The sequence below is a fragment of the Paramormyrops kingsleyae genome, chromosome 1, assembly GCF_048594095.1.
Source record: "Paramormyrops kingsleyae isolate MSU_618 chromosome 1, PKINGS_0.4, whole genome shotgun sequence".
Lineage (NCBI taxonomy): Eukaryota > Metazoa > Chordata > Actinopteri > Osteoglossiformes > Mormyridae > Paramormyrops > Paramormyrops kingsleyae.
Genome location: NC_132797.1, coordinates 34,939,258 through 34,956,887, shown reverse-complemented (window position 1 = coordinate 34,956,887; position 17,630 = coordinate 34,939,258). Strand labels below are relative to the sequence as shown.

Sequence of the window (17,630 nt, the reverse complement as noted above, 5' to 3'; positions counted from 1 at the left end):
GATGCTGCTAAAAAAAAAAGAAAAACAGCTCAGTGTTTCATTGCATGTTGCAGCAATTGTGTCTTTGCCATTCTTGTAAGTTGGGAAGTTAGATGTTGTCACATCACCAACTTCTATCTTCCAGTCAGCAGCCCCAGAATGTCAGATGTTCAAGTGTAACTTCCTGGCGGGAATTCCGAGATTCCCAACTTACGTGCATGGTAGAACAAAAGAAGAACTTACCAATGGTAATTCCCTTACAAGAAAGGACATTGCTGACAGAGCTGATAGCCTCTTTACAAATTCCTTCTTTGTGGCTTCTTTCATTTTATGGGAGGGATCGGTTTTCACCGGCTAGAAACAAAACTTGAGTTAAAAAAAAGCCACTGATCATTTCTAGAAGAACTAGGCTATTAATAAGTTTTAAAAACTTGTCCAGTCTGGTGTGGAGACAGGCCTGTACTGAAAAATGAATTGCAGTGGCCATTATTGATTCCTGAAAATATGCAAATTCCAAAGAACTACAAACTACAGTACATTGCTCAGTCTAATTTGTACACAAGTCCTGAGATACACAATGAGAATGTCTCCATCACTGGCGATATTATAACAAAAAAACTGCTGCATAAATAAATGCTGAGAAATGCTTTACTGTCTCAGCCAACGAAATCAAGGATGTTTCAAGAGCAGCTGTCTATATGCATAGCATCAAAGAACATGTTTGTCTTTTGTGGATGCTGAGGACCTGAGCAGTGAGGCTATAGGTAATTCCATTGAAAGTCTATTGACAAATGCAGGCATCTATCTGCAGTATTTATGGGCTGACAGATATGATGGCACACTGGCTATGAGCAGTTGGTTAGACAGTGCCCAGGCTAAACTGCAAGAGAAACACAAACATACAGTTTATGTGTACTGTTCCAGCCACTGTCTGAATTTGATCTTTGTTCTGAACAGATGTTGCACTGTGCAGATGGAATTTCGATGGAAATCTGCACTTATTTCGGAGATTCTGCCCGGAGAAACACGAGACAGAAAATCTTTTACCAGACAGCAAAAACCCTGACAAAGTTGTGTGAAACACAATGGGTCAGATAGTATGATGCAATATCTACATCCAATGAGCTTTAAGATACCGTGCGATCCAGCCTGCGGAAAATAAAGGTATCATTTAACAGAGATTCTTCTGTCTAAGCCAGTCTAAACTGTTTATTTTAATTGTTAGTGCAGAAGTCATGCTGACTATGAAAGTGTGCAAGAAGCTGCTGGCAAAAACCCATTTCCTACAGAAGGAGAAGTATGACCTGGTATGCTGCATGTCTGCTCCTAATGCTGCCATTACACAGGTTGATGAAACGAGGCCTAATTGTGAGATAGAATTCAGACAGATCTTCCAGACAGACCTGCCAAAACAGCAGCTTATTGTATAATTCTCAGCAATGTTACATCATCTGGAAGTGGTAAAATCTGAAAATGACACAAGGAAGTCTAATGGAAGGGTGCAACACATTTGCCTCAAAATGTTTTTCTGAGCATTGTACCACTCTACCTGTCACTATTGCCCATGTTGAGAGAAGTTCTTCTCAGCTGGGAAGGATAGAGGACAAACTGTGGAGCAACGATGACAGAGAAGAGATTAAATAGACTAACTTTGCTCTCAGAATACAGAGACATTGTAGTGAACCCAGATGAGGTCCTGGATAAAACAAGAGAAGAGAAATACAACTACAGTTCCTTTTGTGTATTTATCAGATTATCAGTGTTCAAACAAATTACATCCAGATGTACCATTTTAATAAGCTGAAAAATATATATATAGCCTGTGACCTATCGGTTTGGGTTGCCGGACTCCCCACGGAATGTATTTCTGGCTGTGGGTCTGAGGCGGGTGGTTTGAAGGTCAGATCGCAGGGAAGATCCCTCTTCTGATATACAGGTCCGCTGATGCCTCGAACAGCAAACCTTGGAAACAAAATTGTATAAATGAAGGAGATGTACAGCATTTTGTTTTGTAGAGATTTGGGTGAGACAGTATTACATGGCAAGAAGAATTACATTCCAGACTTGCCACACGTCTATGAACATGAACTCACATTTCACTTAGCATACACTTCTATCTAAAGTAACATGTGCTTTGAGAAAGGAGGCTCCAGGCTGATACATACTTCACACAAAAGTGAGCACGCCGTAGTGCAGAACCGTCCACGATCCGGAATGATCATATTTGTAGGACCAGTGTGCCAGGCAACAATGTAGTTTGAATGTAGAGAGGTGGCGGGCTGAGCGGCCTCACACTGCAGAGAGGCGACGGGCTGAGCGGCTTCACACTATAGAGAGGCGGCGGGCTGAGCGGCCTCACACAGCAGAGAGGCAGCGGGTTAAGCGGCCTCACACTGCAGAGAGGCGGCGGGCTGAGCGGCCTCACACTGCAGAGAGGCGGCGGGCTGAGCGGCCTCACACTGCAGAGAGGCGGCGGGCTGAGCGGCCTCACACTGTAGAGAGGCGGCGGGCTGAGCGGCTTCACACTGCAGAGAGGCGGCGGGTTGAGCGGCCTCACACTGCAGAGAGGCGGCGGGCTGAGCGGCCTCACACCGCAGAGAGGCGGCGGGCTGAGCGGCCTCACACTGCAGAGTGGTGTCTCATGGTGGAGAGGCGACAGGTGGAATTGGGATCGGGGATTGACTTACCCCAGCCAGCTGCTGCACCTCTCCCATACAACGCTGAACCATCTCTGTTTCCTTAGGGATCCGTGTCTGTGAGGCTCCCCAGAATCTTCCCTGCCTGTAGTGAGTTTTGGCCTCAGGCACCCTCCACACGGTGGGATTACTCCTCCACTCCAGGACAAACCAGGACAGGAAAACCAGGACCCATTTGCAAACCTGGTTATCTGCCTGGAGCAGTTTGGCTTAGTTATTGCAGAGGGTATTCTGGAATTTGAACCACAGCTTTTAGGTTACAAGGCATAAATACGTCCTCTACACTTCACGGTACAAGTATGATTTCAGAGCTTTTTCCACCACAGCAAATAAGGGTGACCTGGAAGTGGGAGACTCCTTACCAGACTGTAGGCTGGAGGACTGTCAGGCCTGTAACCTCAAGGCCAGAATTCTACTTGATATTTACAACCTCTTAAAGGGCCCAGAGAGGGAAAGAGGCACAAAAATAAAGGGTGGTGGATGGGGAGGTCCTTTGGAACCAGTAGGGTTTATCTCCATACCCAGTGCAAACGCTTCAGTTTAAAGTGGAGCTGCTCATCAGGCAGGCTGTGGGTCTCAGAAATCCCCTAATGAAACGAGCTTTACAGCTGCTTTGAAGTTCAAAAGACACTCAAGACTCATTCCTACTACTTCCAGCCTTGACATTAATTTTACCCAAAGCGAGGATTCCATCAGCGGCATGTAATCTTAATACAGGACGCAACCAAAGCAAAGGCAGTAAATGTCAAAGAACTGTAGAAAAGCTCCAATTTTTAACTTCAGGGAAGCATGTTTCAGCTCTGATTTGGACATCAAGTGGTACTGGACAACTAGACAGTAAATCAGCAGGACTATAAAATTCTGCTTGGATAACCAAGGTAATGTATACTGTACATGCCTAAAAAATGTGTCTGCTCCTCTGAAGTCTGTGGAAGCTTATCCATGCAGGGTCATAGTGAGCATGGAGTCTATGCAAAGAGAATGTGAATGGGAAGCCAGTCCATCACAAGGCATGAAGCATGGTACACCCGAAATGGGGTCCCAGTCCATCACAAGGCATGAAGCACGGTACACCCGAAATGGGGTCCCAGTCCATCACAAGGCATGAAGCACGGTACACCCGAAATGGGGTCCCAGTCCATCACAAGGCATGAAGCACGGTACACCCGAAATGGGAAGCCAGTCCATCACAGGGCATGAAGCACGGTACACCCAAAATGGGGTCCCAGTCCATCACAAGGCATGAAGCACGGTACACCCGAAATGGGGTCCCAGTCCATCACAAGGCATGAAGCACGGTACACCCGAAATGGGGTCCCAGTCCATCACAAGGCATGAAGCACTGTACACCCGAAATGGGGTCCCAGTCCATCACAAGGCATGAAGCACGGTACACCCGAAATGGGAAGCCAGTCCATCACAGGGCATGAAGCACGGTACACCCAAAATGGGGTCCCAGTCCATCACAAGGCATGAAGCACGGTACACCCGAAATGGGGTCCCAGTCCATCACAAGGCATGAAGCACGGTACACCCGAAATGGGGTCCCAGTCCATCACAAGGCATGAAGCACTGTACACCCGAAATGGGGTCCCAGTCCATCACAAGGCATGAAACACGGTACACCCGAAATGGGGTCCCAGTCCATCACAAGGCATGAAGCACGGTACACCCGAAATGGGGTCCCAGTCCATCACAAGGCATGAAGCACGGTACACCCGAAATGGGGTCCCAGTCCATCACAAGGCATGAAGCACGGTACACCCGAAATGGGAAGCCAGTCCATCACAGGGCATGAAGCACGGTACACCCGAAATGGGGTCCCAGTCCATCACAAGGCATGAAGCACGGTACACCCGAAATGGGGTCCCAGTCCATCACAGGGCATGAAGCACGGTACACCCGAAATGGGGTCCCAGTCCATCACAAGGCATGAAGCACTGTACACCCGAAATGGGGTCCCAGTCCATCACAAGGCATGAAGCACGGTACACCCGAAATGGGAAGCCAGTCCATCACAGGGCATGAAGCACGGTACACCCAAAATGGGGTCCCAGTCCATCACAAGGCATGAAGCACGGTACACCCGAAATGGGGTCCCAGTCCATCACAAGGCATGAAGCACGGTACACCCGAAATGGGGTCCCAGTCCATCACAAGGCATGAAGCACTGTACACCCGAAATGGGGTCCCAGTCCATCACAAGGCATGAAACACGGTACACCCGAAATGGGGTCCCAGTCCATCACAAGGCATGAAGCACGGTACACCCGAAATGGGGTCCCAGTCCATCACAAGGCATGAAGCACGGTACACCCGAAATGGGGTCCCAGTCCATCACAAGGCATGAAGCACGGTACACCCGAAATGGGGTCCCAGTCCATCACAAGGCATGAAGCACGGTACACCCGAAATGGGAAGCCAGTCCATCACAGGGCATGAAGCACGGTACACCCGAAATGGGGTCCCAGTCCATCACAAGGCATGAAGCACGGTACACCCGAAATGGGAAGCCAGTCCATCACAGGACATGAAACACAGCACACTCAAGAGGATGCCAGTCCATTCCAGGGTACAATTCCAGGGCAGGAATTGTAAAAACCCACAACCCTGTAAGCACACAGTACTATCCTAATCTTAGTGTACATTGTACATGCAAATGTTAAATGTTTGGTTTCCACTTTTACCTGGAAAAAAGGTGATATTAATCACCAACATAAGATCCCATCACTTAACATCTGATTTTCATAAGAGCTAAAATTTTAACCACATTGACAGGAAGTTTTCCTGTTCCTTGTTTTAGCTGGCATGCTGAACTTAAACTAATCATTATCACATGGACCGACTGACCAGAGATTAGCACCTCACCCAGCTGTTTTAACACAGCCGACAATCTGTAACTTCTGCCTGTCATCCCTGGTCTTAGTCACCTTTGCATCTGTCACCCCCAGACCTCCCTTATTGCCCTTTACAGCTACATTAATTATTCTGACCCAAAATCTTATACTTAAATATGTCAAAGCAAGATGTCAATAGGGGCCACAAAAATGTGTCACTGCAGATTACTTGTTGACGAAAGCCTGGAACAGGGGGATTGAATGCAATTACAAGTATGCCTAGAGCTCACAATAGCACAGATTTGGGTATGTGATGGATGCAGGTGTTTCCAACAACATTACCTTTCATCACTAACAAGCACGCATTGTTACAAAAAGAAACAAATGATTGACAAGAATAACCAAGAAATGCAGCTCAAAAGCTTATGATTATGACCAACTTCTTGTAACAAAGTCTGTTTTACAGTAACTAATAACAAAGTCTTTGTGAGGATAGCGACATGATTGCTGCCATTCATGTTCACTGAGAGTTTTTGAGAGGCAGGTACTTGATCAGCAGGGTGGGTCCCATTACATTTACTGATGAGTGGCCCTTGGTAAAACTCATCATGCCCAAGCACCCCCCAGTTGCCCCCACAGGGAGATCTTTGGTGTGCTTCACAGCAGGAATTCAGATTCAGTCCCTGCCAGGCCACAGGAACAGCATGTGGTCAGCCAGCCAAATTGTCTGATGAAGTCTGAAATTTGCATATTGCAAAAACATGGCTATCGGACAGGCAACATATCAGAGCAAGTAAATGCAAGTATACGTCTTCAACTCTCCTATGGAAGATGATGAAATCAGAAGATCATAAAGATGGATACCAAAGTTTAGATTTTACAATTTTTTATTAAGATTTGATTTTTCAATCTGTGGAATATGCCCTCAGCTTGTTTATTACATAAAACTGGGACATATCTGCCAATGTGTTCACCGAACAGAGTATGACAGCTAGTAGATATAGCCTTAAACAGCTTATTGTTTTGGTTGGAGAAAGAGTAAATAAACCTGACAAGACTGCTCCCTACTGGAATGGCAAGAAAGGACAGTCTGGACCACCATCCTCTGGGTCACAAGCAATATTCCTATCCTTTAATTCCTCATCAGCAATTACCCAAAGTCAGTTAAGAAGGAACAAACAAATCACTCTAACCCCATAAGATAGATAAAAGCAGCAGAAGCTATTAATGCTGCTATGCTTGAGATAGCAGGAACCTCCTGAGTCACTGAGCTGCTCATTACAGGATCAGCGCTGCAAACAGCATCTCATTGCTCCAAATCCTCCAGACAGCTCTAGGGGGGAATCCCCAGACGACGTCCCCACACGCCCAACGTCTCCATCCCATGGTAGCCAAAGTCATACCTGTAAACATTACATATGCAAAAGTGGTATTTTCTGATCTGAAGCAATATTTTCTGCATAACCATAATCCTGTACTTATTATCAAGGGGAAATCATGTTTAATTAAAAAGAAAAACATCAGTAACACTTTACTTAAGGCCGTGTTTTTAGTCATTTATAAACACATTCATAATCCATTGTAATGCAATCATAAAGCATTATAAACATGGCTATGTATACATTATTGTCGTGTTTATTATGTTTATCATGCTTTATGAATGCATTGGAGATGTGACTCAGTCACCCAGTGCGCAGCATGGTGGACTCACACCTCCAGAGTTGTGTGTTTGGTTCCTGTCCGTGTGTGGGATTGCATTACCACATTGTGAGGACCAAATGTCCCCACAATGTGATACAAACCTGTTACTTTTTTTATATCTTGTGGCGTCATTTTTCAGGTCCCCACAATATGAGACTCAATTTGATAAAAATCTGTGAATTCAAAACTTAAATAGCCAAAAGTCCTGTATTTTGTTTGGTTACTTATGGTTAAGGTTAGGGCTGGGTAGGGGTTAAGGGTGTGTGTACTTCTCCTTGAGTTTGTATGGGTTGTGTATGGTGTGTCTCTTGCGATGTACACAAATTGCTTGTACATCATGCTATGTGTTTTCTCCTGTATGCCCCAGGATCACTGTAACCCTGTACTAAGTGGCACAGTGGCACAGTGGCCAACACTGTCACTTCACAGCCACATGCTGGTGGCCCAGATCCCATCCCAGCTGTATGTGGTGCTCATGAATTCGCTGTTTACTCTGTGTGTTTCCCTTACAGTCCCATTGCCCGCAGTGTGTGTGTGTGTGTGTGTGTGTGTGTGTGTGTGTGCGTGCGCCCTATAATGGCATCTTGTACAGAGTGCCTCTCACCATAACCCTGTACTAGATATGAGATCAGAAAATTTATGGAAGAATATGAGACTTCAATATGAAAAGATATGGAGTGCATCTCGTACCACTAAAGCCCACCATTTTGCTTCTTTTTCATGTACCATTAGAGTATGACAGTAAAATAAAGGAATGGAGAGAAAACCCAAAGAAATCAAGTAACTGACTGCACTTTCTCACAGTCTAGGGAGGTGCATTAAGTACTCTGTTTTTTGTATTGTTTAAACTATATAATCCAGTGTTTATTTTCAAAGGGTATCATTCTCAGTCTTTTGTGGTCCAATTTGATCTTTTGATAACTGAAGGACTGAGCATGTTCTGTACCAACACCTATAAACGTATAAATCTAGGGCACAGGTGTCAGACTCCAGTCCTGGGGGGCCAGAGCCCTGCACATTTTTGGGTTTCCCCTCGTTTAACACACCTGATTCAACTTCTTGTGCTAATTACCACACAGCTGTTGAGCTGAATCATTTGTGGTGGAACAGGGAAAGAACTAAGCTACACAGGACTGCGGCCCCCCAGGACTGGAGTTGGGCACCCCTGATATAGGGACTGGTTGCATACAAAATAATTCATATTAAAATATACTGCATGAACGTCACTGGCACCAGAAACACATACCATAATTCCTTTCGGGCAGAATTATAAATACGACAGACTGACATATTGATCTTCTCAATCTCCTAAAGAGTAGAAATTATGAAAGTACGGAGAAAGAGCATATTGGTGCATACATTATGAAAACTTAATTTTAAAAGTCAGTTAACATTAAATTGCACCTCAGTTAAGAAAACCAAAACCTTGTTAAAACAACACATTTAAATAGCAGCATCATTTATGACGTACTCATCCGGTCATTATTTGTGATATTGCTTTGGGAATTTTTTAAATGAAATTGCACCACCTACTGAAAAAGCTAATTCAAGTACATGAAAACAGTTCAGCATCCCCCTTCTTTCTGCAATCGCTTAGGATGAATTCTTCGGTTAACAGATTGTAGCGTCTGGGGTTAAGGCAACTGCATCATACCACTTTTTAATTGAAGAATACTGCTGGGACTCGGGTAGCTCAGTCTGACCTAAGCTGTTGATAATATTTCTGCGTTTAGTTAGGTGTCTTTATGGGGGCTACCCCGCCCGTCTGCTGCTGTATCTGGTACTTCAAGTTTACCGAGTGCCATGGAGCACTGAGTGCTGGCTGTGCCACAGTACTCTGAAGTCCTGCTGCAAATACTTATAACATACAGATAGAAATGGGAGCCAGCAGCCGATACATATTACTTTTTAGGATGACTGATGACGTTATAGCTATTTCAATATTAATCAAACTTACGTTCCGCCGCAAGCAGAAGCTGCTATTTGTCACATAGCGATTAGACCGTTTCTTGCAACTCATAGATCGAATAACATCGATCATTCAAGATGCAATTACACTTCAATTCTTATTATGAAGTAAAATCAAAATTGGCAACACTGCCACCTGCCAGAAATGCCACGCTCCCCATAACAACCATTCCAGCCCGTTTCTTAGTGGTAGTGGTTGTCTAGAGTTCCTTGAGAAATACCTCTCTGGTAGACATTTCTGTGCCCTAATATGGACCATATTTTCCGTCATTGTTACAAAGCAGTATATTATAAGCCAAGATGACCGACACACATGGACACGAAATCTGAGTACCAAACTATATTTATTGTATACAGTAGTAAAGGACAACAGATAATATACAGATCAGTAGAGATACATGACAGGACCACTAGCATGGACTTTGTATATACCTCACTTGCCTTTGAAAATAAAAACTGAATAGTAGAGATACAGGAGGCCTGAATATAAATTTTAAAAAGTTTCCTTATTACCAGGGCAAATTGTGATGGGGGGGGGGAGGGGGGAGTTCCCGTTTCCAAGCTAAATCCACGTGGGGAAGGGCAGTACATGTGAAATTCAAGTGGCTTTCCTAAATGCTCAAGACCACCACTCAACTGTAGGGAATAAAATATTAAACATTTCCATATGGAAAACGGACAGCTAGTCTACATGACGACACTAAAACCAACCGGAACTTCGCTTCTGCACACTCAGGAGCTGTCAGTTTCGCATTTGGTCAGTATTTAACCCCAAGCGTATTATATAATTTGACAGCAATAAGTCCAGGGGCATGAGGTTTCCATTTATGCACTTATGTCAGAACACAAGGCTTCTGAACAACTCATACAGCTTAAGAGTAGAAAACAGGGAAATGAAGCATGTCTCCTCCACACATGTACCTTAAAAGGGAACAGACTTAAGAGTATTGTATACGATGTGGTAATAAGCACACTGCTCCTACCATCAGCAGAAGACTGAATGAAGACCATAGGAGCCGAGTCTATGCTAAGAAAATGACCATAGACTTAAGACAAATACCAAGGTCTGGCTTTACCGCATTAACATCTAACCTTCTTAAACCAGGTCAATGGGTTGGTCTGGCCAATTCCTCAGAATGCTAATGAGATGCTCTCCATTATCTGACCAGCACGCTATGGTTACTGTCTAAAATCTTACCCTTTATGAAGCTGATACAAACCCTGACCACCCAATAACAGGCAGGGGACAAGGGTAGTTAAATCAAATGGGTGAAAAACAAAATTAAAGAACTTCAAGGAAACATAAAATTGTTGATCTCCAGGTGTACAGTCCTCATTAAGGGAGATTTCACACTTAGCAGGAGCCTCCAGTCTGCTGTTGAAATACATCGATCGTGTCCTCATCTTCCATCTCCAGCTGACAAAAAAGGGAAAAAAGATTCATTTAGAACCACAAAACTGTTCAGATCTGGGGGAAGGTCATTTCTGCTCACACGGATTTTTCATTAGCTCCAGTCTTTGCCATTTTCTCGCAAACACTACAACAAAGACGGCTTCAAGGCTTTGCGGACTAAGGGAGATGTGTATATTGGACCTTCATTTGCCACTTGCCAAATTAGCACAGGCAGTAATGCTGTTCTTACACCAAGTCTTACAACAAATTTGTTAAATGAAGACCTTGAGGGGAAAAAAATTCTAGATGTGTGCCCAACGAAACACTTTCCTATTTGCCTCCAAACCAAGTTACTTCTCAGTTTCTATGTTTATGTTCATTGTATAGAAGTTAAATCACTTATTTAATATTTCATCATTTACAAAATGGAGAAACATATATAGCCCACATTTTGGATGGGAAAAAGCCCTTTATGCCATTATGATGTAGTCTAATTTGGTTTTACACTGACACCCAAAACATTTTGTTTTATCCAACTTGAATTGGACTAGACTATTCAGCCCATAGCTAATTAAGCAACATGAAACAAACTTAATGCATGCTACACTTACTATTCTTTCTGCTTGTATTACAAAAAAACAACTCTGCAATTAGAGCTGAAATTAATATGTAGGCTAAGTGTCATATACTGGGCTGAATCCAGGCTGATTTATTCCAGTCAGAATGTACTTTACATCCAAAAATTGTCGATGGGTGTGCCCCAATGTATTCTTCTGAGCCTTTGGCAAGACTGATATTCAACCAGTGTTCAAGCATCAGCAAAACTTCCATTCAGTGACAAGTAATTACTCTAATCTGTGAAATATACAATGGATAAATAAAAATAAACAACCCTTTAAACAGTCCCTTAATTATACATGCCAGAAATATAAAGAGCTTTTGGTGAAGTTGTAAATTGGTGAACTGCGTCCCCAGCTTTTCACTAGGACAATGAAGTTTAACTATGTGAAATACATATTAGCCAAGTCTGGTTTTAAACAGCAAATTCAAATGGCAAATGAGGCAGCATGTAAGCATTTCATGTTAAAAAACTAAACGATTAAAAGGTGAACACATACACAAATAGCTACTGCAAAAACTGACAGCTTACTAACCTGTGCAGGTGTGTCCGTCTCATTGATTGGCTGCCCATCAAACCTAAACCTAATTTGTCTGATTGACAAACCCTGAAGGAGGAATGAAAAAGTTTTAAAATTAGATAATTTCAGAGACATCCGGATTATATTAAAATTACTATCGTGACCTAATTATGTAATGTACTGGTGTCTAACAAGAAATTACACTTGGCACTGCAAATTCATGTATGCTTATGTAGATCCTGTAGGAGTAATGCCTAATGAACTTGCAGGCCTTAACCACAGATCAGTGAGACAAGTATAACTGTAAGTGCAAATAAAAATAATCAGGAATAACAGAGTACAATTTCTCTCTTATTTTAACAGAGGGCCACAAAAGAGCTCAATCTGAAGAGATGGGGGAGGTAATGTAATCCAGCGTACTTGTCTTTCGCAGTATGCTTTCATTAATTTGCTGAGAGGAGTGTGTCTTTTAATCTTGAACTGGACCACTGAGCCATCCTGACCAGCCACCTTCAGGTTGATGTGGTCATTCTCAGTCTTCACACCTTCCTGAAAATAACAGAAGCAGCCCACACGGTACATGGATCAATTTCTCCACCAGACAAAAAGGCACCTCTTATCCGGACTTGACTTTGTCCCCTCTTAGCAAGCATCGTGTCTCTAGCTTTGGTCGCTTTTTTGAAAAAAGAAATACCTAAAAACCCTTACAAACATGTTTAAACCTCGTGCAATCCACTACCTACAGAAACGAGCGTTTACATAAAAACACTTTTTTCAGAAACATCAAGACTCGTTGATAACCACATGAACATAAAAGCATCATATTGCAGTTAAGATGAAACCTTCACACACTAACTTGTATACACAAACCCAAAGCTAAGTCTTCGAAAGATAAAAGAAAAAAAAACACCTTACCATTAAATTAAACCTTACCATTATGAACTTGTTTGACGAATCCTGGATATGAGTATTTGCGCTCTATCAATTTCTGCTAAATTAGTAAACGACTGGATAAACCGATAAGTGATGTCAAGGATTTTCAATGCTCCTGGTTTTGAAAGAAAATTAATTTCCTAACTACTTCACAAAAGCATGTGGCTAAAAACCCGATTACTCGATAGCTAGGTACTGCGCCTCTGTGTCGGCTTTCAAATGGCGGCTTTTTCGCACGGCGCTCCAGTCCATTCGGACCGGCTATCCTTGCGGCATTTCGCTACGCCAAATGCGTAACTCCGCCCAAAGACTGGCAGCGCAGTTTTACAAAGAAAAAGCCGCAAAAGCCAACGCTGAATTCCACCCCAAGAAATTGCGCGGCACATGAAAACAATGGCGCAGATTCAATGAAGGCACTCACGCTGCATAATAAATCGCCGCCCGGACCCTTGAAAAAAAGTAGCTCGAGACGCTAATATAAAAACCGTAAATTATACAATAGACGTCAGTTTGTTTTTAAAACCGCTCAAATGCGGAATCCGACTACCGTCAAGCACTGCGGCTGCACGTATTTCCCGATCGTATTTTAAACTGCTAAAAATATACTAATTTATTCGACAATATTATGGTCTTACCTTTGGCTTCTCTTCAGACATGATGTTGACTTATATTATAAAGAAACTCAGCGCTAACAAAATTATTGCGATTGACTCTCTTCTACCTCTCCCAATCTTCCACCGCTATCGCGTGCGCGCTTGAGCTTTTGGTTTCCAGAATCTGATTGGCCTATAGTACATGACGTGGGCCTTTCTAACGGGAGCGTGGAGACGTGAACGCGCATATATTTTAAAATTCGGTGGCGCGGATTTTATGCAGCTGTAGGTGAGTGCAGTGTTATTCGGAAATATAGTTAAATACTGCTTAAGATGCGTCTTTAAATTATTTGGACAAGTTTTTCTGGGCGATTTTGTGATCAGTGTTTGATTTTTTTAAAATGGTTTTATGTATGGAACCTTTGGTTTACTGACATTTACTTTCAATTCAATTCATTTAATGTCAGTAAATATATTTTTGTTAGCTTTTGAGTTTTTATTGTCTTTAGGATAAACATTATATGACTTGTTATTTCTAATTAACTTGCAATGCTACAGGACATCTACAATGTCACTGAATCTGATTCAAACTGATCTTCTGTGCTTGGAACACTGGTACATGGAAGGCCCCAGGGTTTGAACCTTAGTATTGCCCCTTTGTTCTTAACTGTTTTTGTGTAATCATTTAGATTTCAGATGTTATTCGGCACCCATTAAATCTACAATAAGTATCTTTCATAAACATTGAAAAATATGTTTTAGTGACATCATAACTATAAATCTAATGTGTCTTATGTGAATGTAAAACCATACTGTTTTTAGTTTTCCCAGACTTTTTGAATGGGGTGTGCTACAGGGGTTGGACAATTAAGCTGAAACATTGGCCAACAGCGTTTGAGGTTTCACACCTATATATGCGCAGCCTGGTGGTCAATCTTCACTGATTGCATCATTAAGAGCAGAAAGTTTGAATTAGCAGAGCAATAGTACAGCTGTACATAAAATATTGCAATCTACAAATCATATTGGGAGGCCGAGTGCAAAAGAGGACAAATTGTTGGTGTGCGTCTCACTGGTGCATTTGTGACGAGGACATCAAATCTTTGTGGTTTATCGAGAGCCACGGTATCCAGAGTAATGTCTGCATACCACCACGACGGATGGATCACATCCAACAGGAGTAACTGGACGCAAGAGGAAGCCGTCTGAAAGGGTAGTCTAACCTGGATTGTATCCAAAAAACATAAAACCACAGCTACCCAACACAGTGCAGAATTAACTGTGCACATCGACCCTCCTGTTTCCACCAAAACTGTTTGTCAGGAACTCTACAGGGTCAATATTCATGGTTGGGCTGGTATAGCCAAACCCTCAGTCACTCGTGCCAATGTTAAATGTCAGCTTCAAAGGTGCCAGCAGCATAAATCTTGAGCTGTGGACAATATAAAGCATGTATTGTCCTCTGATGAGTCTGCCTTCACTGTCTATCTTACATCCAGGAGAGTTACAGTGAGGAGAAACCCCAAAGAGGCTTATTACCTGGGGCCTGTACTATGAAGCGGGGTTACTGGCTTATCGGGGTAACTTGTCAGATTTAAGGTAGTCTGGGCAAAATGTAAGTGAACGAATATGAAGTCCATTTAAACTGTGGTACCTTAAATCCGACAAGTTACCCCGATAAGCCAGTAACCCCGCTTCATAATACAGGCCACTGGACTGTTGCTTACCCAGAGTACAGCACGGGGTGGATCAGTGTTGGTTTGGGCTGCAATATCATGGCATTCCCTAAGCCCACCACTTATTCTAGATGAGCGTGTCACTGCCAAGGACTACCGAACAATTCTGGAGGACCATGTTCACTCAATGGTTGAAACCATAGCTATAAATAACATAGCTCACTAGCCACTGCTGGCTGTTGCCACTACACATCTGCACATCCACCATATTGGAGTGGTCAAGAGCCGTTAGTAAACAAATACAATCAATATTGAGAGATGCAGACTCTACAAAATTCACTAACACAATTAATTCTGAACCTACGGAAGTCTGTAGAGGTACATGCATGAACATTTTTTTTCTTTTCGTTATCTCGAGATCACGACTTATTTTTCTCGTGATCTCGCATCCTCTGGGACATTCAGGCTCTGATCTATGAACAGGCAGCATCAAGCATGAATTATTTAGAATATCAGCTTTTGAAAGCTTCTCCAAAAAGGTAGATTTTCAAATATACTATGTTCTTAAAAATTCACCCGGTTCCTTGTTGTTTTAATAATTAAATCAATTAAGACAATTTTCAACCTCCAGACTTCATTTAAGAGAGGACATCCATTCAATTCATCTGTACATCCCAAGACATGTATGCTAAGTCCACTTCTTCAGAATGGACAATTACCATTACACGTCAGAAATATTTTATTGTAATCTTCATTTTAGACATGGACACATAATAGTACAGCTCTGTAATATAGCATTACAATACTACATATAATCTAGAAATTACATCTGCTCTCAATAAAAACCACAGTGATGCTGAATTCAGGTTTGTTACATCTAACAACCAATAGATGCAGTTTACTGCATATGTAATGTTTACTTATAATTTTAACAAAATTATACCAGAAACAATAAAACTTTATTTGACAAATCAAATTTCCACACAATGTTTTCAGTGATAAGGAGTGGCACTTATTGTCTTCCTATTTGATAATCTACTTACCTTATTACTTTATGAAACAGGGCAGTTATGTTAAAATATTTTAATGAAATAAAGTGACAATAACTATATAGAGATAAAGAATAAAACATACCCTGCTCACAACAAGCAAACAAAAAACAATGGTAACCAAAAAAAAATAAAAATCAATATTAGAACAATCAAAAGGGACATTCACTTTCAATATCAGGTTTAATGGTAATTTCAGTTATGTTAGTATGAGATCATCTGTATTCTCGTAATTCCAATTAGATTACACTATATATTAACACTGTTTACCACAAAAAAACACTCACCTTATAACTATCTTACACGCTAATGTTGTTCAGACGGAAGACAAGGGATCACACTTTCCTTCAGAGGCACAATTTGGCCAGTCAAGATCATCTGCCTTAGAATGACAGCTACAGAGAACAACAAAATCTTTCCGTCGGACAGCTATGGCCCAAGCTTTCCTTAATTCAGGATCTTTGGGGAACCTGTGACAAAAACAAGATCATGTTAAAATTACTTCTGGCTCGTGGATGAATGGTGCAGCTAGCGCATTAAGCTAGCACCATGATTTGGGCTAGTTAGTGTTTATAACACCATGACACAATTATATAACACAATTTTACATAAAGTAAACTATACAGCGACTGAGGTCACTGTTAGGCCACTTAAAATTAATAAATTGTTTTACATGACTCAAACTTCTAAAATATTGGTGAGTAGGGGATTTTATATTTTATATTTTTAGCGAAAAGACGAACGGCAACAGAGATATACTAAAACTAGAAAAGTTCTCAAACAGCTCGCGAAGGGTAATATTACTCGGTATATTGATGCGCCCTGCCAAGATTTTAATACCGTGGGCCCACACACAATCTGACAAACGACAAAAACCATTGTCCGAGAAGCGTTAAATTGAAAAATCCGAGGCTGACATTCAAGATTTTTCACCCACAGTTTTTGAGGTAAAAAAAACGGATTTTTTGAAAAATATAAAATATAAAAAAATCGAGGCGGCACCAAAAAATTGAGGCGGGCGGCCATGTAAAACAATTTATTAATTTTAAGTGGCCTTAAGTAAATATCACGTTTACACCAATCATGTAGCGCTTTAACAATTATCCATAACGTTATGTAGCCATCATCACGATGGTGTCAAGTCACTTTCAGGATAATCTTAACTGATAATTCATGTTCACTAACTTACATAACAGTAAAATAAAATTGCCACTTACTGCAGAAAAGTAGTCCCGCGATGCCTGTTTTCACAGTTTTATCTGTTTGTGCACCCAAGTGCTGCACATGGCTGCGGCATACTTCCAAGCAATCTGCTATAAGTGATTCAAGCGCCGACCGCCCCAATATGGCGACTGCGCAGGCGCACGGGTAATCGCACACGTGGTATCTACGTTTTTATATCTATCGTTAAAAAAAGTGTACCCTAAAGGTGGTACCTTGTATCAAGAAGATTATGCACCAATACACACAGCAAGACTGGTGACAGAGTGGTTTGATGAACATGAAAGTGAAGTTGAACATCTCCCGGGCCGTGCCCTGCATAGTCACCAGATATGAATATTATTGAGCCACTTCGGGGTGTTTTTTTTCCTCCACCAGCATCACACAGTGACCTGGCCACTGTTCTGGAAGAGGAATGGCTCAACATCCTTGTGGCCACTGTGCG

General features: G+C 42.1%; 2 protein-coding genes and 1 long non-coding RNA gene across 3 annotated transcripts in view; all 3 read right to left on the bottom strand.

Moving 5' to 3' along the window:
• Nucleotides 1-250, bottom strand: part of LOC111840719 (thrombospondin-type laminin G domain and EAR repeat-containing protein) — a 31,275-nt gene extending 31,025 nt beyond the window's left edge. Inside the window, exon 1 of the mRNA XM_023805853.1 lies at nt 223-250. The gene's annotated coding sequence lies outside the window, so the exon portion shown is untranslated. The remainder of the gene's footprint in view (nt 1-222) is intronic.
• Nucleotides 251-9,506: 9,256 nt separating this feature from the next.
• sumo3b (small ubiquitin like modifier 3b) lies at nt 9,507-13,438 on the bottom strand. Its single transcript, XM_023805855.2, has 4 exons — nt 13,282-13,438; nt 12,134-12,262; nt 11,729-11,800; nt 9,507-10,598 (listed from the first exon to the last, which is right to left on the bottom strand). Exons 1-4 carry the CDS (start codon nt 13,300-13,302, stop codon nt 10,536-10,538), a joined length of 285 nt encoding a protein of 94 aa, XP_023661623.1. The 5' UTR covers nt 13,303-13,438; the 3' UTR covers nt 9,507-10,535.
• Nucleotides 13,439-15,636: 2,198 nt separating this feature from the next.
• LOC111840723 (uncharacterized) lies at nt 15,637-17,617 on the bottom strand. Its single transcript, XR_002837496.2, has 2 exons — nt 17,182-17,617; nt 15,637-16,434 (listed from the first exon to the last, which is right to left on the bottom strand). It is a non-coding gene; the product is annotated as an uncharacterized lncRNA (long non-coding RNA).
• Nucleotides 17,618-17,630: the final 13 nt, after the last annotated feature.

Excerpts from the sequence above, each read along its gene's own strand:
- sumo3b (XM_023805855.2), bottom strand. The coding sequence starts at position 13,302 with ATGTCTGAAGAGAAGCCAAAG. Across the intron at positions 12,263-13,281 it reads TGTCTGAAGAGAAGCCAAAG|GAAGGTGTGAAGACTGAGAA; the intron begins GTAAGACCATAA and ends TGTTATTTTCAG. Across the intron at positions 11,801-12,133 it reads AAGCATACTGCGAAAGACAA|GGTTTGTCAATCAGACAAAT; the intron begins GTACGCTGGATT and ends TTCCTCCTTCAG.